Genomic DNA, 22,951 nt, shown 5'->3' with positions numbered 1-22,951 from the left:
TTGTTAAGATCAGCAATTCAATCAGAACAGGGATGGGTTGTCCTCCTCTCATAAACATTTCAAAAGAAATGCATGTCCACATGCTTAACACATGGGGGGTCATTTACAAAGGGCCCAAATCGCGTTTTTCCGTCGGGTTACGTAAATATTACCTTAGTGAATCCCGGCAGAACCCGAATCCTCCACAGAGAACGCGCCGCTGGATTGCTACAGGACCGGGTAAGTAAATCTGCCCCATGGTGCTAGTTACCGATTGCATGTGTTTCTTTGCAGTTACATTGTGTTTACATTGCATATATGTAAATGTGATGTCAATACAATGTAAATGCAACAGGAATTATTTAGAGAAGCAGCAACAACTTAATGTGTATCCCATATCTGTGTTCTCCTATGTGGTGAAAAGCACCTATTTAAGAATTATCCTAGAATTACTATTGAGCATCCTAACATCAAGAAAGGCCATGAATAGTTAATTGTGGGGGCTCCAGCTCCTATTAATCTTCAATTGGTCATCAATAGTCATTTTTGGCCAACCTCTTCAAATAAGTGTTCTGAACCACTTAGGGGAACATAAATTAGAGATTCAATCTACTAGCACCAGAATTCTGGCATCATCTGAGACACTTTTTTGACACTTATAACACTTTTCCAATTAGTACAGCTAAGGGGTATAGTCTTGGAAGAGGGGGTGTGGGAAAACGTCTGATTTGGAGCCGCAAACTAGACCAACTAATAAATGTTTCAAAGTATGGCTCTACAGTATTTAACTTTGCCGGATGTATCCATGCAGCAGAAGAAAACTGTCTGGTCTAACTCTCCACTGTCTGATGAGTGACAGTTTTGGTAAAACTCCTTTGCCGAGCTGTCACGCTGCTTCTCTAAAAGACTTCAGTGAGTATGAAGAGAAGCATCATTGAAACATCTGTAATGAGAATTTACACATGGTATCAATCCCATTGATTATGGTAAATGTTTTACCACATAACAGATGCAATAGCAAAAAGAAAAACCTTAACCCCTTCCCTCGTCACTCAGGTGCTGAGGCTGTATGGTACTAAGGCTGTGCTGGGTGAGCCCTCATCATACAGAGGTGGGGTTTGCTGCATATTGCAGCAAACACCCACCACTAATACCTGCGATTGGTGGTAGCACCGATTGCAAGTATTTACCCTTCCGATGCAGCTGCTAGCAGCATTTAAAAGACAGAGGGACATGGGGGCCTCCATATTTGTTTTAATTGGCACTTTCTGGGACATTGTCAGGGAGTGGCAATCGGTTGCCTTGGGTATACGTCAGACCCGAGACTGCATGGTATCTGCAGTTTTGTTACAACGAGCCAGTTGAAAAAAAGCTCTAAAAAGGTTTAATGAATAAAAAAAAAATCGGAAAATTCTAATCCCCCATTCCCTAGAACTGATATAAATCGTAAAAAACAGTAAAAATGAAATACATGTAAGATATCGCCACATCTAAAAATGCCCAATCAATTAAAATATAAAAACGGCTATTGCCGTCAGTGAACGGAAAATAGCACACAAAAGTCCGAAACCCTAATTTTTAAAGTCATTTTACATCACATAAAAATGTAATAAAAAGTGATCAAAAGGCTGCACAGTCCTCAAAATGATAGCAATGAGAGAATCAGCGCATTTTGTTAAAAAAAAGACACCTTACACACCTCTGTACACCAAAGTATGAAGATGGCATCAGAAGATTTTTTTTTCGTACACATTCGATTCATTTTTGAAAATGTATTAAAACACAATAATGCCTATATAAATTTGGTATCACTGTGATCATACCGAATTAATGAATAAAGTAGATGTTTTGGAGCGCACAGGAAAAGTCCCTTGAGAAAGTGACGCAAATACATTTTTGAGCATTTCACCATATTTGGTATTTTTTTTCAGCTTCCCAATATACAGCATGGAATAATAAATAATGTCACTGAGAAGTAAAATTTGTCATGCAGAAAGTAAAAAGTAAAATCTGTCATGCAGAAAGTAAGCGCTCACACAGCTCTGTATATGGAAAAATAAAAAAGTTTGGATTTTTGAAGGTGGAGGGCTTAAAATTAGCAAAAAACGCTGCGTCCTTAAGCGGTTAAAAGTTTTAATTTAAAGATTTTGATCAAACAGAATGTACAAAACTATATAGCAACCTTAAGAGTATATTAATGGACAGGATAATCCTGCTCATCAAAATGTTCTTCAGACACTTGAGAATAAGAAGAGGCATGTGAGCAGGCAATCACTTCTAATCTAGGAATAATCACAAAATAGTGTGAAGGATTTGTTAAATAAGTGCTTAAAAGCATGTGTCAGCATCTACTACTGAGATACATATTCACCTTACCCAGAGCTAAAAACAATACATTTTCTCCAAACTGTAGTAAATATTTTGAACAGATTTACCAATGCTGTAATTTATCACATGTGGATTATTGTAAATACAGGGTATCATGGTTACCATCTTTTGCCACATGTGCCAGGGTATAGTCCTTTGTTTATCTTCTGACAATCACTTATTTCACCAACTGTAAATATTTACATCTTCAACCAGGGGTCGGCTCCAGGTTTCAGTAGCCCCCTGGGCGACAGAGCCTCAGTGGGCCCCGTTGCAGTGAACTCACATGGCGGCATTAAAAATTCAGAAATGAAAACAGTCTCCTGTTCCCTAGTTTATCATACCAAACAGCTGCTTTATAGTTATTTTATATAAACCCCCCTATGGATTCATTAGATACAGCCCCACTCACCCCAATGGCGCCGGTCATGTCAACTTTAACACCTTAAGGACAAAGCTTTATTCAGGTTAAAGGGGTTTTCCCATGAAGCAAAGTTAGGCCCTATCCACGGAATAGGGCCTAGCTTGCTGACCAGTGGGGGTCCATTGGACCGCTCCTCAGACTAATGGAGCAGACGTCCACGTATGACCGTTCTGCTCCATTAATCTCTATGGATTAATGGAGCGCTAGACAATTTCCATCAGCTCCATAGAGATCAATGGAGCAGAACGTTCATGCACGGCCATCTGCTCCATTAATCTGACGGAGCAACGAGGGATCCGAGGATGGAGCGCCACAGTGATCACGGTACCATGAGAGATTTACCTCAGAACACACCAAGCTGCCTACAGTCCATGTCAGGAGGACATCCTCATCTATAAACTGATATAGCCAGAAGAGAGAGCGCTGTATGAGGATCTTCTGCTCCACTCAGCGTCTGTAATGGTTCAGCCAACGTGAGTGCCATACTCCTAATAAAACATTCATCTATCACTGTACGCCCTGCAATAGGGAACCTGCCAGTAACCTCAGTGAGTATGAATGTCCTAATATTATTTCCCACAGTGAGCCAAACTGTGTAGGCCCATCCATGGCAGTGTAATATAGGATTGAACTGCTCCTGTTACAAGTAGCCACCTGCTATAAAATCCCAACAAGTTATGTCTCCATATCCAGTATTAAAGCTGGTGAAGATTATGTGAAAAGTGAATGTGACCAACACTCTTAACATCTATCTTACAAGTCTGTACAATGAAATATGTAATGGATTACAGTATTTTATCTGACAATAAAGATACCAGTTTATTCCAGCTATAAACCATGTCTGAGTAGGTCATTACAGACTTGCATCACCTCAAGAGGTTTGTATGGGCCCTTCCTGTGTGTCCAGCAGTTCTTTTCTTTACCCACTGCAACAAAAGCTTGGCTTGCTATGTCTCTCTTGTGGCAGGAAGAATGCAGTACTGCAGGGAGCTGCAGGGCAGTAACATGTAACAAGTGCCAGCAAGCAGTGGTAGTGCAAAACAGTAAAAATAACAAGTAAAAATAACAAGTATGATCATTCTTTAGACACAAAATGTTGATCTTCTTCGTGATGCCAGGCATGGTTTTGTGGTGCCCAGAGGGGGACTTGTTGTTATGGCACAAGGGCTTGCTGGAGCTTAAAGTACAAGTGTCACTGGTGGCATAGTGGTGTGCTAGCCCTGTGTCCCTCACGATAAGCCCATACAAAGTACAGAAAAGACTTAGCTTACAGTTTGCAGAATTGCAAAAGCACATGCACCCTCTGTATTTGTAGCTGAACTTGGGGAAAGGGTGATGGAATGACACTGTACATATTTATTAAATTTCTTGGTAAAAGTTTATTAATTTTACTACTTATTAAACAAAAGCTTCAATCAGAAAAATGAAAAAAAGCTTATTTTTTCACATTTATTCATTTATTGTTTAAACTTTAAAAAAACTGCTTTTTTACCCCTTGATGTGTTTCATAGTAATTAGAACAAAATAGATTTTTCTTTCAATAATACATCCATTCAGCCTTAGGGATGCATTTTCTACTTTGTAAGGCTACATTCACACACATGTATGGGGGACGTATATGCGGCCAACGTATATACATCCCCCATACACTTCTATGGGCTTACCGCACCGTATGGGAGCAGTACGGTGCAGCACACATGCGGCACCGCACCGCACCACTCCGCAGCCCGTAGAAAGATAGGACATGTCCTATCTTTCTACATGATACTGCACCGTGCGCTGTATATGCCTATGGAGAAGGGCGGGGTTGAGCTGCGCTCACCCCCTGCTCCTCTCCACAGTGCTGATGTATGCCCGCCGTACTACGGTATGGCGGGCATACATCATCTGAATGTAGCCTAAATGTGTACATTCTCAGTTTTTAATACAATTTCATGTGAATAAATCAATACCCAATATCTGGTTGTAATTTAATATATGGGCACTGGAAAGGAAAGAACAATATTTGGCTTGTGGAGGGCAGATTTTGCTGAAACAGATTTTATACACCATGAGACATATGCAGAGCCCCCTACATACCAGAACAGTGAAAACCCTCAGTAAGTAAATCCCCTCTGGAAATAACACCCCTTAAAGAATTCATCAATGGTTAAATTGAACATTTTTCATGGAGCTGGAAAATAAAAAATATGTAATTTTTTTAATGAAACATTGCTTTCAACGCAGATTCTTCTTTTATAAAAGGAGTTGAGGTAGAAATTGACCTCACAATTTGTAATACAATTTATTTTGAATACAACAATACCCCAGTAGTAAACTGCTGTATGGGCACGTGGTGTGCTCTTCCTTCTGCTGCCCTATCTTGAGGCTAGTCTTAGCTGGAACAGATTTCAGACACCATATATGGCAGTGATGGCAAACCTTTTAGCGGCCAAGTGCCCAAACTGCAAGCCTTATTTATCACGAGGTGCCAACCAAAAATGAAAGCAGTAACTTATTGCTTACTGTTCCTCAACATCGTTCGATCATATTGGCCTCCTGAGGATAAGCTAGAACATTTGCATAATTTTAGCTTCTTTCTAGTGTCCCTCTGTACACAGAGAATTGTGGGGCCAGCAGGAGGATCTCCAAAGATAATTTGTCCCCTCTCCCTATTCCTACATTCCCAAGTAACAAAGTAAGTATCACTTTAATATATGAGTGAAAGCAGCATCTTTTATGTTGCTTGGAACTGCAGGCAGATTTCTGAGTCCTGTCTGGTGTGCTGGCCCGGGTGCCCTCAAAAAGGGCTCTGAGTGCCGCCTCTGGCACCCGTGCCATAGGTTCGCCACCACTGATATATGGCATCCGCAGAGCCCCCTAGATACCTCAACAGTGTAAATTACCAATAAGTGGCCTCATTCTGGAAAATACAACACTCTAAGTATTCAGAAAGGGGATAATTGAACATTTTGACCACACTTGTTTTTCATAGACAAAACTAAAAAATACATTATTTCCAAAAATAAGTTGCTTTGGCCCAAACTGTTTATTTTCACTGGGGCTGAAAAGAATGATAGACCCGAGTAGCATGCCCTGCCTGCATCCAGCCAGGTATTCTTACTTATCATTAGCTGCACAGATCCGATTCTTGCCGTTACGCTGCCTTAGGTGAAAATAATATAACTACTATAATAGTTCTCTCTATGTACTAGAATATAACTGCTATACAAAAATATAACTACTATAATACTGCCCCCTATGTACAAGAATATAACTACTATAATACTGCCCCTATATACATGAATATAATACTATAATACTGCCCCTTATGTACAAGAACATAACTACTATAATACTGCTCCCCATGTACAAGAATATAAATACAATAGTACTGCCCCCTATGTGCAAGAATATAACTACTATAATACTGTCCCCTATGTACAAGAATATAACTACAATAATACTGCCCCCTATGTACAAGAATATAATTACTATAATACTGCTCCCCATGTACAAGAATATAAATACTATAATACTGTCCCCTATGTACAAGAATATAACTACAATAATACTGCCCCCTATGTACAAGAATATAATACTATAATACTGCTCCCCATGTACAAAAATATAAATACTATAATACTGCTCCCTATTTACAAGAACATAACTACTATAATACTGCCCCCTATGTACAACAATATAAATACTATAATACTGCTCCCTATTTACAAGAATATAACTACTATAATACTGCCCCCTATGTACAAGAATATAACTACTATAATACTGCCCCTATGTACAAGAATATAACTACTATAATACTGCCCCTATGTACAAGAATATAACTACTTCATTGTTTGTCAGAAAAAAGAAAGACACCATCGGCATCAGGCAAAATAGTAAAAAAAGTATACATTTTATTATAGGAAAGACATTTTAAAAGTGATCACATGGGGAGAAAAAAATGTAACATGTTTCGGACCTGACAAACTGGATTCTTATTCTTACCTGCTAGGTAAAGTGTGTGGAGACCAATATATAGAGGGAGGAAATAAGTAAGCAGAGTAATCCTCCCCCCAATACAGGTTGAACACAATAATTACTAAGCACCTGACACCCTTCGGGATTCAATTACAAAAGTGACCTATTATATATTTATTGATGTTCCATCATATTGTCCCATTGTTTCATTCATATTGTGATACTTATTGAATTTTTCTTGCCTCCATTCTCTGCTGTTTGCTTCTCATTAGTAATTATTGCGCGCGGCCCATATTGGGGGGTGGATTACTCTGCTTACGTATTTCCTCCTTCTATATATTGGTGCATGAGGAAAAAAAATGTAAATGGAAAAAATGTTGTTAAGAATATAGTGATTTTAATTTTATAATTATAATGTTTATAATGTTTTTTGCTTAAACATGCATAGAAAAGAACAAAATACAGTAAAAACATTGAAATAAGCATGAGAAGGAATATAAAACATGTCTACATAGAAGCAAACACAGAATTTACATGACCCATATCAAAGCTGAAATTGGGACACCGAGATTACTATGATTGTCTAAGATATGGGGCCTCTATATGGCATTATCTGAATTATGGAGCAACTACTTTCCTCAAAGTAACCACACTCAGTTTTTATGTAGTTTATGGTCCTGTTTCTTAAATAGAACAAAAAATGAACAAGTGCATTTATGTGACAGGCTTCACCTGCTAAATAGAATTGTATCCAAAGTACTGAAACCCGTTTGGAGCAGAGGATTCTAGGATCTATTTGTAACATTGTGTACATACCTATCTGAAAGAGAGTGGGGGTTACTGTTTTTCAAATTCAGTTCACCATTCAGCCACCTCTTCTATGTGGGCTAATTGATCAGGGCATGATTGCCTTACAAATCATACTCAAGTAGGCTGAATGGGTATTCTGGAGTCCAATATGTTGCTGAGCAGTGTAGAAGCCCCCTAGGGGACTGCATTCTGCCCATTCTTCCTCGTATACATCTGATCTGCGTAGCTGACATAAAACATATCATCTACAGATATACCACCATGATATGGTCATAGTGGGTAACATCAACAAGGTTTTGAATGCTGATTATTTTGATCAAATAGACTGTTCTGTTACCTAAAGAGAACGGATTAGTTCTAAATGTTAAAAAATAGAAATGTTGATCAGGACGGGAAGGAAGCAACTTGAAGTTCCCCCAATAACAATTGAAGGCAGTCAGGAGGAGATAGTGAAATCATATAAGTACAGGCGGTCCCCTACTTAAGGACACCCGACTTACAGACGACCCCTAGTTAAAGAAAGACCCCTCTGCCCACTGTGGCATTTGGTAAATCTCTCTGGAAGCTTTACTCTAGTCCCAGGCTGCAATAATCAGCTGTAAGGTGTCTGTAATGGAGCTTTATTGTTAATCCTTGGTCCAATTACAGCCAAAAATTTTGAAACTCCAATTGTCACTGGGGCAATACATCTTTTTGTCTGGATCTACAATTATAAAACATACAGTTTCGACTTACATACAAATTCAACTTTGAATGTTAGTCAAAAACAGGGAGAAAAAGGGAAAATTGAGAAAATCATAAAAAGGGCAGGGCAAGTTATTAGTGTTATTCTGAGAGTTGCACTGCTGTTTTTGAAAAAAATAGCAAAATTTATGGCACAATGGGGGTAGGAGTTTGGCCAGTCACATATGTAAAATATGGAAACATTGCATGTAAACATTGAAAACACATGGTTCTCGTTCTCAATCGAATTTGTTTTAGTGGAAACATATTTGCGACCAAGCAAGGCTCCTGCTAGCAGCCTTTGAATTGTGTTTCTGAATGTAAACAATGGAAAACATTGGGTGCTGGTTACCAATCGCATATTGAAATGCATATGTGATTAGGCTGAGACCCGTTTGTAAACGCAATGCAAGTGCCACATGTGGCCGCACCCTAAAGCACAACTGGGAAAGGACATAGTATTAGATAGATTTCTTCTTGCGTGAGGTTTGGATAATTTCATCTGTGCAAAGTAGGCACATTGTCATTTTACTGTAGTTTTTTTTAGATATGTGTAGGAGATGTGTTTTAAAAAAATTTTGTTATATACTTTATACAAAGGTTTTGTTGTGTTGAATGTCTTCCAATTCTCTAAATGGCTGTTGCTAGGGAAAATCTGTATTCTGTCTGCTTTATACTAGCAAATGCTGTCATACTGTAACAGGCTTTATAATGTCTACATTTTCCTTGTAAATCTAGTTTCCCTTTAACTTTGACACAGACTCTGAGTACTGACTTTTATCTGTCCCAGCTGTTCAAAGCCGATAATCTTTGCAATAGTTTTTGCAGGGGGGGTTATTGGCATATATATATATATACAGGAGCAGACATTAAGGAAATCCTGTTACAGTGAGTGTATTCTGTCTTTATAAAGCAGGCTAAATACAGATTTTTCCAAGCAACAGTGATTTATAGAGTAGTGGAACCATTTAAGTAAGAATCTTTAATAAACGTCTGCAATATTGATATATATATATATATATATATATATATATATATATATACATATATATATATATATATATATCTTTATATAGATATATATATTAAAGTAAAGTTACACTTGAATAAATTACTTCTGAAAATCGCTACCTTAGAATTACATCCTATTGTACTATGTATTCTAGCTGTAAGCCAATGCCAATTTAATTGAAAACCAATTAAGAGGCTATGAGGTTGCAGATGAACTGCACAAGACAATTACTGATGATACCAATAGTGGCGAGTACATACCCCTTTTGCAGGCTAATTGTGTAGCCATTTGTGACGGCATTTTGTGATGGCATGTGTAGTTAAACTGTGACACCCTAAGAGCCTACATGTACATGACGGTGTGCATTTCATGGGACGCAAACAACAGATCCACTGTCTGTTGTTCATGTTGTTCACGTGACATCAGTGTGTGAAGTCTGCTTGCATGTTGATGACAGCCATAAAGGCTGCCACAAACATGGGCAGGAAAATGAGCTGTTCTCTGGGTGGGCAGTTGGCTCACACATGGAGCCGTGTGTATGAGCCCATGAATCTATCTGTGTGCTAACAGTTGACTCACCAGACACAAACAACCTTTGTAAACGTATATCATATAGAAGCATCTTCAGTTGTTGAATTTATGTGGATTTACATATGGGAATCTGCTGTGGATATAATATGCAGAGAGGAGGGTGAGAGTGCGGCATGGCCATAATTACGGAGAAAGATAGAGCGAGCTCTATCTATTTCTTGTGTATAGTATGGTACGGTCGGCAATACGTCCACTCAAATGGATAGACATATTGCCTATTGAAATGTATGTTGCTGTATGCTATCTGTACCGAAATGATACAGTACGGGTAGCATAAAACTGGAAAAAAAAAACGTTTGTGTGAAATGGGCCAAGCGATGGAGCAATGGAGAGTATACACTGTCATTAATGTGCTGCAAAATGTAAATAGTAGCATGTTGCAATTTTCTAATTCAGTGCATTGGCATCATAGATTACATCCTTTTCAGTGAATGTGAATTAGAATATTTCTGCCATGTCTGGACATATATAAGCTCTATGTGCTGCGGCTATATATAAATTAAATGTTTTATTACCGTAATTTACATTGCACAAGTATTTCCATTCAATAAATATTCTCATTACCTGAATAAGCAACATAGGTTAATATAAAACATACATGGAGTTATACTTACTGAGGTGTTGACATAGTTATTAAAACATTCACATTTTTTGTAATCGGATTGATAAGACGAGTGTGTAAAATTAGGACTATTAGGAATTAGTCTCACTTCATTACATTGGAGTGCGCTGGTCAAATGAAAATTAACATCAAATTAAAAGATAAAGACAAAGAATTTGTTAAGTCAATATTAGGAGCAGATTTAGAAAGTGATAGAAATGAAGCACCTTACAGTGAAAATGATCATTAAGATATCAATCTTTAAATACAGAAACACACGAGAGACTGGATATAAGGACATGACTTACAAAGCTTACAGATTCATTATTCATGCTGCACTAAGCCATGCACATGCATCTGGTGGTATTTCTGAATCCTCATGGAAGCCTTATGCATTTTAAAGATTTCTGTAGTCACGACTCAGTACAAGCAGGCAGAAATGGCAGGTGAGATGTTTGAAAGTGTATGAAAACCCACGCAAGACAACATCGACTATAACCTTTAAGCAAAACACTGGGGCTTTCAACCTTTCATCAATGAGTAAATCTCGCCCTAAACCAAAGGCTGTTGTGCTTATGATTCACTCTCGGATACCATTTAATTGCTGGAAACATATTGAAAAGGATCAGCAAAGGCTCACTGTGTGCTGCACAGCTAACAGACCGTAGCATAATTCATACTTATATTTGCATATTTCACATACATTGATTGCATTATAGCGGAAAAAGATTCATCTGCGCCTTGCTTAGCATCAAACAGTGTTTTTCAGCTCGCATATTAATGCACAGAGAACTGTGGATCTTCCTACAGTAGAGAAATGTGACTTGTGAGGTCACAAACCAAACTGCAAATAATATAATATAGATTGTAAATATGAACATTTGTTATGTTACAGCTTTGATGCTTGGTACTACTGTATAGTAGGTCAATGTCCATTGTGTTGACATTTAGATATGCAGGATATTTGACTTGTTTGCACTTACAAGATATAATGGCCCACAAAATTCTGCACCTAAAGAGGTATTCAGCTGTAGAGTCGGACTGTGAGCCCCATTTATTACTGCGTCTTGACAGAAGTGTGTGTCGCGCTCTATATTAAAGGTGCACCAAAAATTTTGTGGTGCACACTTCCTGAGCAGTGCAAGGTGTGCCAGATTCATGAAGAAGGTGTGCCAGTATTCAATAATTTAGTGCACTCTGCCCATTATTGAGGCAAACTGCACATTTTGCACCACTTTTGATAAATGTCATTACCTGCTTATCTTGAAATTTGGCCAATGTTATGGGAGATCTATAGTTGTTACTGTTGTGTGAGATACAAAAATGATACCTGCAATGTTGCCCTATGCAGGTATCGATGGCTGTTACTCTATGGATGTGACACCAAATAGGTCTGAATTTATTGGTCTCTGTAAAGTAGCATACAATTATTAACAATACACTTTTATTATAGTATTATATAAAGGTTATTATAGTTAAAGAGGACCTGTCACCCATAATTTCTAAAGTAAGCAGCTCCAAGTGCTTGAACAAACGCCACAGTGTTAGAAGGATAGCGTCATCGGAACCCTCCATCTAACACTGCGTCGGGGTACAGATGTATTCATGAGGGGGCGGTCCGAGGCACTGCCTCTTCCTCGGTCTGCCCCACTCGCTCCATAGGCCGGCGGTGACTGCCACATGTCATGCAGCAGTCACCGCCCCTAACTACGCCCCAACCCGTCCCCTCATGAATACATTGGACCGCTTTGCGAGCGGTCCGACGATTACACTTTACCCCGCCGCAGTGTTAGATAGCGTTACCAGAGGTTTCCAGTAACACTTTCCTTCTAAGACTGCGGTGTTTGTTCAAGCACTGGGACCATGGCATTTGTGGATTTAAAATTATCATGTGGGTCACTGTGTAATGGTATTGTCTTTATCTTGTATGATGAACACATATATACAACTGGTAGCTAATACCATGTGTTTAATGTGTTAAGGTATTACAGGGGTGAAATCCAGGCAGGTCTCCCAGGCTCTGGCAAATCGGTTGATAAAATCATATCCAGCTCGCCGAGGTGGGGAGAAGCACTGCAGAGGCTCAGCTCCCAGTCCTGCAGCTGCCTCTGTGTGCAGAGGACCCAGCTGCTTACCTCTTCCCCCTTCCCTGGCACACTCTTTGCCTGGTCACCTCCCTCTGCCTCCTTTGCTAGCTGAGCCCACCCTCTCTACTAGAAAAAGAGCTAAGGAAAGGAAGCAGCTTCCAGAAGGCCTGACATGTAGTCTCCTCCACAAGTCCCAGGCAGTGGAGTGGTCAAAGCTGCCTATGTGTAACTACCTAAAGGAATGAACACTGTTTGGGGCACAGGCTAATGACTACAGTGGCTGGGGGCAGGCACTGTGACTGGTGGTTACTGTAAATGGGGGCAGGCACTGGTGGCTACTGTAACTAAGGATAGGTGCTGTGACTGGTGGCTAATCAGACTGGTTACTGTACCATGGGGCAGGTGCTGTGACTTGTGGCTATGGTAGCTGCGGGCAAGCAGTGTGACTGGTGGCTACTCTAACTAAGGGCAGGAACTGTGACCGGTGGTTGCTGGGAATAGTTACTGTAACTTTGGACAGGTGCTGTTACTTGTGACTACTATAACTGGGGCCAGGTACAGTGACTGGTTGCTACATGCAGATTGATTTAAATGGGTTTGCCTATGAAATAAACTTCTCTTACTTTACAATGCAATTTAACTCTGTTTTATTTGCTGCTACGAAAAACAGCAGCTCAAGGTAAGACTCAGTTCTATGGGTGTGCACTAGCTAAGCAGACACTTCTGGAATCCTCTGTGCAAGGCTCCTGTATGAGATGCTGTGTGCTGACAATGTGCTTAGATTATTAGGGCACAGGGTTAAGCTACTCTTTCATTTAGCTTCTGAAGATTCTACTAATATCTGACAGGTGAGACAGACCAGAGTCATGAGATGGATATAAGATCCCTAATAATAAACTCTGCTCTGCTATCTCAGTACACACTCAGTACTGCTATGCCACTTCCCACCATGGATAAAGACACTTGTCTTGGCTTGTCTGTAGAGCTTGTCTCCTCTATACGCTGCTGGACAGGAAGTGGCTTCTACAAGAAATCTGCTTTTATGTGATGGGAATTTAAGTAAACATGATGATCAGCTCGACCATAGGATTGAGTTTATGGTGGTATCCATTACCAACCAAAACATATAACAGCAGTACTGATAGTGACAGGGTATAATTACATCTGTGAAATGCTATATTTTTGTAAATAAAATTGAATTAAATGTGTTATTTTGCCATCCTGAGTATATTTAAGAATTTTGTCTTTGTGGAAACACTCCTTAAAATAAGATGTTGAAATAAAATGCATTTTAAATATTGTAATAATTGATATCCTTTAGTTTCATAAGTATACCAACAAATTCAACACATACATAACTAAATAGGCCTGCCTCCTCTGCAAGCATGGCTCTAGGGTCAGAACCTATTATTTTTGGACAATAATCCTGCACAGAAAATAACTCACTAACTTATAGGCTACATATTGCTTTTTGGTATGAATATAAAATATACTGAATTTTTTTCATTAGTTTTTTATCCAATATATAATAGGACTGTAGTGTATATATATGAAGTTATTATTCTGTTGTTATCTCCAGCATACCATTTTGGGATTTTACTGTCATTTGCTAATTTTCCTTAATCAGCAAGCATTATGTCATCTACACACAGGGCTGGCTAATAACACAATGTCAGAATGGTCTTGAATTGTAGAAAGCATTATATGGCAAAATTCAGCTTTGTGATGGATAGTACCACCTAACACTTCAATAAATACCAAGGTACACAAATTACTGCAGAAGCTAATGACATTGATCCAAGAATGTGATTTATTTTTTAAGTAACCCAGCTGTAAAACTAGTTAACAACCTAATGGAACTAGAAACAACCTAATGGAACTAGAAACAGAACCTGTATCATATTTACTTAATATTTTAAATATTCTCATAAACTGTTTGAGTCATTCAAAAAGAAATCTACCATCAAAATCAAACATAATGTAGGGTTTCACAGATCACGAAAACGAGTGGACCGATGGTGACTCATGTACCTCCGCTGAACCCCTCGTCGCTCCGTCAGATTAATGGAGCAGGCGACCACGCATGACCGTTCTGCTCCTTTAATCTCTATGGAGCTGACAGAAATTGCTGAGGGAGATTTATGGAGCAGAATGGTCATGCACAACCATCTGCTTCATTAATCTGACTGAGCGAGACCCCACTGATCAACAAGTTAGGTGATATCCTGTGGATAGGGCCTAACTTTTTTTCATGGGAAAACCCTTTAACTCAATTTGTACTATTTTGAATGCTGAAGAGTGAGATTGCTCAAAGACTAGACTATTAATGCAGTAACTGGTACATACGAGTGTTCATGCAACACATTGTAATTATGATAAAGAGGAAGTGAGGGTCTTACATAACAATGTGGATTTTCAAAATGTAATCATGACAGTTAGAAGTTAAATGTTAAGCAGATTATTTTTTTTTGTTAAATATTGTTTACAAAGGAAGAAAAAATCTGTAGTCATGAACCTCAATATAAAATTATGTTGCATTACCATTGCATTCTGTGGCCTACAAACTACTGTAACAGATAAAAAAAGTAGTTAATACCATTGTGTGTGGTATAAAAACACAATATTTTAATCTATGCCTACCTGTAAATAGTGGTAGCCTCGCTCTTTTCCCTTGGCCTCTTGAAGCATAAGCATCTTGTCCTGGTGATGGCTGCCTGAGCTGGGATAGGCTTCTCGTGCCTGACTGACGGTCATTGTATGCCACGTGCTCCTCTTAAGTGTTTGCCCATCAAGGGACATAGACATTCCAGCACAGGCCAGACATTTGCCCTCTCCACCTCCACCTTTTAGACTCTTCAAGGTTAAGTCTCTGAAGGCACTTTCAGGAGTGTCCACTCCAAAGGGAGCTCCATGCTCCATGGCATGACGAGCTGACACCAGGAAACTGCTGTCGCTGTCAAGGTTGTCATCAGAGCTCCACCACCCTGCCATCTTTGATCGGTGCTTAGGTTCAGTCTTACGATCTTTACTTTTACTTCTTTTACTGTGTCGAGGCTGTGAGTGCTGGTAGCCTTCTCCTCCACGTCCTTCATACCTGGTGCCATTGTATTCTCTCTTAGAAGGCGTCTCCAGGGAGTGTGATTTGGCAAACAACTTTTGGACTGAATGTACAAGGTGGCGAATGCGACTTGGACTCTCACTACGCTGCTCTGTGGTGCTGGTGCGTTGGTACTGCAAGGTATGGAAGCCATCATGGTGCAGGGGTAGCTGTTTTTCAAATTGATCCAACAAAGTAGGTGGCAAGCGATTAATCTTGCTGGAGGTGTGAGCAATGGCAGCCATACATTCATCACAGTCGAACTGCTGAGGGTTGTGGTGCATTCTGGGGTAAGTACCACCACTGGAGGACCTTGGCTCAGGCATGCTTACAGGGCCACCAGGGCAATCTGGTGTTACTCCAGCACTTCTAGAAGGGCAATAGTGCAGATCAAGGGAACAAGACTCAGAGGCGCTACGGGGATAAGACTTTCGAAAGTCTGGGCCGTGAGGAGGGTAATCCAATGCTCTCTCTCGTGTTTCTGGGATGCAATGACATGGAGGCTGTAATTGGCTGCCTTCTCCATGGTAACCTTTCATCCTGTTAATACTGAATTAGCGGCATCTTTCTTGCCCCTCCCATCTTTCTGGGATTACCTATAAATGGGACACATCAGATTATTAATGTTATTAAACGGCTGCATACAAATGAACTAATTTACTGTAATAAAAAGAGAAATGTTATACGCTTTGAACAACCCCTCTTCAGAGCACTGGACAGGTGCGTTTAACTGAGGCATAATCATTGTAACCATTCTTGGTTAAACTATGGTTAAACTATGAGAAGCTAAGATGAAAACTTCTTCAAATAACTTTATTCTTAAATGGGTTTTCCCACGAAAGAAAATTCTCACATTTCAATCACCTAGTGATGTTGACACAATAAAGATCATTTCAACCCCTTACTTTACAAGTTTACTCAGTTTTTTTGCTGTTTTAGCTCCTATCATCCCCTAGGCTGCTCAGTGCAAAATCCCAGGGTGTGGGTGGAGCCTCTCTAAGCAGACACATTACTGCAGTATCCATCTAGTTCTGTGGGGTGATAATGTGGTTAGATTATCAGGGTACAAGTGTATATGACCTTTCATCTGGCTTCTGACATTGAACTAACACACTGACACATATAAAGAGAGATAAGATAGATTACACAGATTCTGATAGACCATTACACTGTTACACTCTGGGCTCTGCTACATGTCACAGCTATGTGCCTACATTCCTCATCCCCGGGTCACTTATCTCCTTGTAGATTGTTGTTTGCAGTTTCTCTGCTCACCATGTGCTGACAGGATGTGATCAGTGAGAGTCTCTGAGCTCCGTGAAGGGGGTGTGGCTACAGCCACACAGCAGAGACAGGCAGAAATCTTATCTGCACGATCTCATCCAAGATGGCTGCCGACCCTAAGTCAGTAGTTAGTGGGTCGTGAAATTGTGTACAGCAGGACTGATAGAGACACGTTGTAATTATATCTGTGAAATGCTGCATTTGTGTTAATAACAGTGAATTAGAGAATGTGTTATTTTGTTATCCTGCGTACTTATAAGAAACTTGACTTCGTAGGAATACCCCTTTAATACTGTTATTCAACGTTAAGCAGATCAACCATATATATGTATTATCAAAGAATATTTTTTAGGACAAGCTGCCACTTGTAAACAGTTTTTTTTTACTTTAACCTTCTCTATCTTCTCAATCTAGTTCTTAGTATTCCCCAAGTTGGGAGGAAGGGAAGGGTGGATGTTAACCTCTGAACATCCACCCTTCCCTTCCCATTGACAACAGTTCTGTCTTTTAGTTCATTATTTCATTTTCACTGGACCTCTCCCCCCCCCCCCCCCCACCTAATAGAAGATTTTGTGCTTTCCTTTACAAGATTAGTTTAGCTTTAGTTAATTAGGGTTTGTGGTGGGTTCATTTATGCACAGTTCGGAGGAGGTCTGGACTTTGATTGTCGTACTGCAACCTTGATCCTTTTTATTCAGCTATTTTGTTTGTACAGCCACTGCTTAATGTAGGATCCTTGTATATGACTTAGTTTCAAAATCAAGGCCTGTTAAGGCTTTTTTCATTTTTATCATGCTCAGCTTCCACATACCGTATATACTCGTGTATAAGCTGAGTTTTTCAGCACAAAAAATGTGCTGAAAAACGTCCCCTCGGCTTTTACACGAGTCAATACTTAATATATATACTTAAAAAATATTTAAAAAATAATAAACTTATATACTCACCCTCTGGTGGCCCCGACGTGTAGTGCTGCTCCCCCGATGTCCGCGCGGGTCCTCTTCTGGCTTCCGCGCCGTCTTCTTGCTTCTCTAAAGTCGTTCCGGGCGCCGCCATGTTTTTCTTCCAGGCGGCGCCTAGTATGACGTCAGCAGCGGCACGTCATACTAGGCGCCGTCCGGGGGAGAACAATGGCAGCGCCCAGCACGAAGTTAGAGAAGCAAGAAGACGGGCGCGGAAGCAAGAAGAGAACCCACACGGACATCGGAGCAGCGCTGCACGTTGGGGCCACTGGAGGGTGAGTATATAAGTTTTTTTTTTTTATTTAACGCTGGGCAGGCTGTATACTACTGTGGGCAAGCTGTATACTACTGGGGGCAGGCTGGGCTGTGCTGTATAATACTGGGGGCTGTGCTGTATACTACTGGGGGCAGGCTGGCTACATACTGGGGGGGGGGTGTCTGTGACCAATGCATTTCCCTACCTCGGCTTATACTCGAGTCAATAGGTTTTCCCAGTTTTTGATGGTAAAATTAGGGGTCTCTGCTTATACTCGGGTCGGCTTATTCTCGAGTATATACGGTAACTACTTTTTTATTTTTAATCTGATAGGGCCTTTTCCAGCAATAATTGTATTTTCATTATGGCTTAATTGTTAGGATAAAAATAATATAATTAATAAAATTTATTAACACTTTTGGGGGTAGGGGTGGGATGGAATAAAAGTTCTATTCCGACATTTGTGTTTTAATTAAAAAGTTTATGCAGTTGATTGTTTTGGTTTTGATCGTTTTTTATGCTCTTCACAGTAAGAAAAATAAAACATAAAATTCTTGTAGGTTATATTCACTTGATAATTGAAGCTATTTCTTGTGAAAGATTCATTTGCTGCTGTGGTCACCTGTGTTGTTAAGCAGTTAAAATGCTCCTTGTGTTCTAATGTAGTTTCTTTGAACAGTCATTTGCATGATGGATATGGATGCCAAATAGTTCTCCCATATTCTATTATAGCCTCCACTAAATGTATCCATTTTTTACACCAGTGAGCAGGAGATTTATTTCTGTGTATTGATTTAGGTGGAGACTAAAAGAAATGTCTTAGCCTAAATATGACACTAGAGGTCTATGGACAGGTGTATTAGCTTGTAATAATAATAAATAAATATTTTTTCAAGCAGATGGATTCTCTGTTGCACAGATCTAGCACATAGACTGTCATACCATATACAATACAAAACATAGTTGGATCAAGCACACAAAAATCTAGTTTCAAGGTTAAAACTTTCTTTTTATTTTCATGCCTTCATAACATCCCAACATGCTGTATTGATCAGCAAAAGTATAAACCAACGTGTTTCAAGTGTTCAAACAACGCTCTCACTCATAGTCCTGAGTAAGAGTCATGACTAAGTGTGTGAACGTTTGAAACATGTTGGTCTGCATTGCTGATTGATACAGTGAATGGGATTTTATGAAGACATGAAAATAAAAGGCAAGTTTTAACCATGAAACTGAATTTCAGCATGCTGGATTCACCTTTGTTTTGTGTTATATTAACTTGTACACTGGGATCTTCAATGGCATGTTCACTGAACATATCTAATAGATGAAATGTAAACTTAGCGTAACCCCGCTTCTGAAATGGCTGTCAAGTTAGAAATTTCCATTTCTGAGGTCAGTAAAAGGTGATGTCCTACATAACGGAGGCCACATCTAGAACCCCCCGTCTAACTTTACACATCAAAGAAATATGTAGCATAATTCAAATTTTGACCACCCACTTTTCCCCAATAACTCCATAAAAGTCTCTGCTGTTAATGTGTCAATGAATCGCACCCCAGCAAGAGAGAAATTAAATAATTCTAATGGGATTTTGGTGCACCCAATCGTTTTTTGGTGCAGCTACGCTGGCTACTATGCAACACAAATTGGGGAGCATGCCGACTGATTCAGACTGAGCACAGGATTTAACTTTCAAATTGTGTTGCAATCCAATGCACTTACATGCACCACTTAAAAGAAGGTGAACTCCTTCGGACCTTAACGGAGAAGAGACACATGCAGAATATCATGCAACACATTGGAGTCGGACAATGCATTTTCTGTGAACTTCAGTGGACGGGTAAGTAAATGAGCCCCAATGTATTAAGTTCTATTTCTTATCCCTCTTAATTGTATTGTATGTATATATCTGTTTATTTTGTGATCGTTTTGTATGATGTCCTTTTGTTTATAAGCTCAATCCTTCTTGATAATAACCCCTTAACCCCTTAAGGACGGAGGGTTTTTCGGCTAATTTCTCGCTCTCCAACTTCAAAAATCCATAACTTTTTCATTTTTACGTGTACAGACCTGTGTGAGGGCTTATTTTGTGCGTAACAAATTTTACTTTCCCGTAATGTTATTTATTTTAACATGCCGTGTACTGCGAAGCTGAAAAAAAATTCCAAATGTGGAAAAATTGAAAAAAAACCGCACGTGCGTCACGTTCTTGTGGGCTCAGTTTTTACGACTTTCACTCTTCGCTCCAAATAACACGCCTACTTTATTCTTTGGTTCGGTGCGATCGTGGTGATACCAAATTTATATAGGTTTTATTGTGTTTTAATACATTTTCAAAAATTAAACGAATGTGTACAAAAAAGAAAAAAAAATTTTTGCCATCTTCTGACGCTAATAACTTTTTCATACTTTGGCCCCCCGATGACGTTCGGGGGCGTGGCGATCGAAAAAAAGATGGCGGCGCCCGCGCGCCGCCGTCTTTTAAACGCCGCTCACGACTTCGCGGGCGGCGTTTAGAGGGTTAATAGCCGCGATCGGTGCAAGCACCGACCGCGGTTATTAGCGGTGGGGGTTTTGTGCAAAATGCAAAAACCCCCACCTCTGTATGAAGAGGACTCAGCCCGTGAGCCCTCTTCATACATCCCTTATACCTCTGCGCCGTAGAGCTACGGCGCAGAGCGTTAAGGGGTTAATGACCGCCGGTCAAGCGTGTCGGACCCCCCCCCCCCAGTGTGCTTATCGGGGGATCCGGTCCCTCCTGCCACTGCCCCGGGTCCGACGAGTGCCTCGAGGCTCCCGGGTCCTCTTCTCGCCGGGTTCTGCCTTCCTGGCATGCTCAGCATGCTCAGTTACTTACAAGTGTATTGCAGTGTAAAGGCTTGAACAAGTGATCGGATGATCGCTTGTTCAAGCCAAAGGATGAAAAATGTAAAAAAAAGTAAAAAAAAAAAAAAAAAGATTAAATCATCTTATAATAATAATTAAATAAAGAAATAAAATAAAAGTCCTATAATCTCCTCTGTTACACATATAATGCAAATAAAGTATATAAAACACAAAAAAATTTACATATTTGGTATCACCGCGTCTGTATTAATCTGTACAATAAATCTAAATCAATAATGAACCTGCTCAGGGAACAACGTAAAAAAAAAAACACGAAAAACTTCCTGTAATATACAATCTTTCATCAAACACCATTACAAAAAATGTTCTAAAAAGTGATCAAAAAAAGCTACGTTCCCTAATATGATACGACTAAAAAGAACAACTCTTTTCGCAGAAAATAAGCCCTCAACTAGAGCTGACAATGGAAAAATACAGTTATGGCCCTGAAAAGTTGTCGATAGTAAAAATTTTTCTCCAGTATTGGTTTTGCTCAGTAAAATTGAGCAAAGATAAGAAAAACTATATAAATGAGGTATCACCATAATCGTAGTGAACCAGAGAATAAAGATAAAATACTACTTTTACATTACGGTGAGCGGGGGGAAAAAAAGTGCTAAAAATCCTAAATAAAAATTGATAATTTTGTTTGTGTCCCCCTTGAAATAGTTAATAAAATCTAATGAATAAGCTTTAGACTCCCAAAATGAATTATCTATAAATTGTATCTCATCCCGTACATAATAAGCCTCATATGTTCACATTAACAAAAAAATTTAATTTTATAGCTTGTACAATGTGACAATACAAATCTGCTGTGAATAGCGGTGCTTTGATCCTATGCTCGGCTGTGCGCCCATGCAGCAGTTTACCATCACATATGGGGTATCGCTACACTCAGGAGAAATTGGGCATCAAACGTTGCAGAGCATTTCATCATTTAATTTATTATGAAACTGTCAGTTTTGGCCTAAATTAATGTATTTTCCAAAAAAATTCTAAAGTTTCTAAATCGCATGTCCATATTGTTTTAACCCATGTAAAAAACTTAAAGGGTTCATAGACTCAATAGAAGTTGTTTTACATACGTTGAGGGGTAAACTTTCTATAGTGGGGTAATTTATGGGGTTTTACTATTATTTAGGCCTTTCAAAGTCACTTGAAAGCTGAGTTGTCCCTCAAAATGTGAGTTTTGGCAATTTTCATGAAAATGAGAAAAATCGCACCTGAAGTTCTGCACCTCATAACATACTAGAAAAGTGAGAGGATGCATAAAATATCATCTCAACATAAAGCAGACATTCTGTAAATGTTAATTATCAAGCTTTTTGGGTAGTGGAAAGCAGAACATTTCAAACTTGGAAAATGAAGAATTTTTACAAACTTTTGCCAAATTTTCACTTTTTTTCAGAACTAAATGCAAAACTTATCACTTAAATTATACAACTAACATGAAGTACAATGTCACGAGAAAACATTCTCAAAATCACCTGGATATGTTCAAGCGTTCCAAAGTTGTCACCAATTATCGACATGTCAGATTTGAAAAATCGAGTCTGGTCATTGAGCTGAAAACTGATGCCGGTGATAAGGGGTTAAACTTCAATTTAACTGCTTAGTGAAGTGGCCTGAAAAGGCTTTAGTGACCAGGCATTTTTAGTGAATATTTGTAAGTGGCGGTTTAAGGGCCATAATTTTTTTTTTGTGGGCTACCTTAAAATTTATAGTGGCGAGCTAGTTAAAACGTTAAAAAACGTTTAGTGTAGTAGTAGTGTAGCCGTGGGGGGGGGGGGGGGGTTATTATGTGGGGAAATGGCATTGTAATTTTATGAATATTTCATAATATTTTTTTTGTGTATGTGTTTTTACTTTATATGTCCCCTATGAGGTCATATATTTTATGAGG

The 22,951-nt window shown here is 39.3% G+C and overlaps 1 protein-coding gene across 9 annotated transcripts in view; it reads right to left on the bottom strand.

Annotated features, from left to right (window-relative positions):
• DLGAP3 (DLG associated protein 3) overlaps nt 1–22,951 on the bottom strand; it is a 292,505-nt gene that overhangs the window by 134,630 nt on the left and 134,924 nt on the right. For all 9 annotated transcript variants that reach the window (XM_072136868.1, XM_072136867.1, XM_072136866.1 and 6 more), the window contains one exon: nt 15,198–16,250. In XM_072136868.1, the coding sequence (XP_071992969.1) occupies nt 15,198–16,193 (996 nt within the window). In that variant the 5' untranslated portion in view covers nt 16,194–16,250. The remainder of the gene's footprint in view (nt 1–15,197; nt 16,251–22,951) is intronic.

This window comes from Engystomops pustulosus, chromosome 2, assembly GCF_040894005.1.
Source record: "Engystomops pustulosus chromosome 2, aEngPut4.maternal, whole genome shotgun sequence".
Lineage (NCBI taxonomy): Eukaryota > Metazoa > Chordata > Amphibia > Anura > Leptodactylidae > Engystomops > Engystomops pustulosus.
This window is presented reverse-complemented; position numbering and strand designations above follow the sequence as displayed.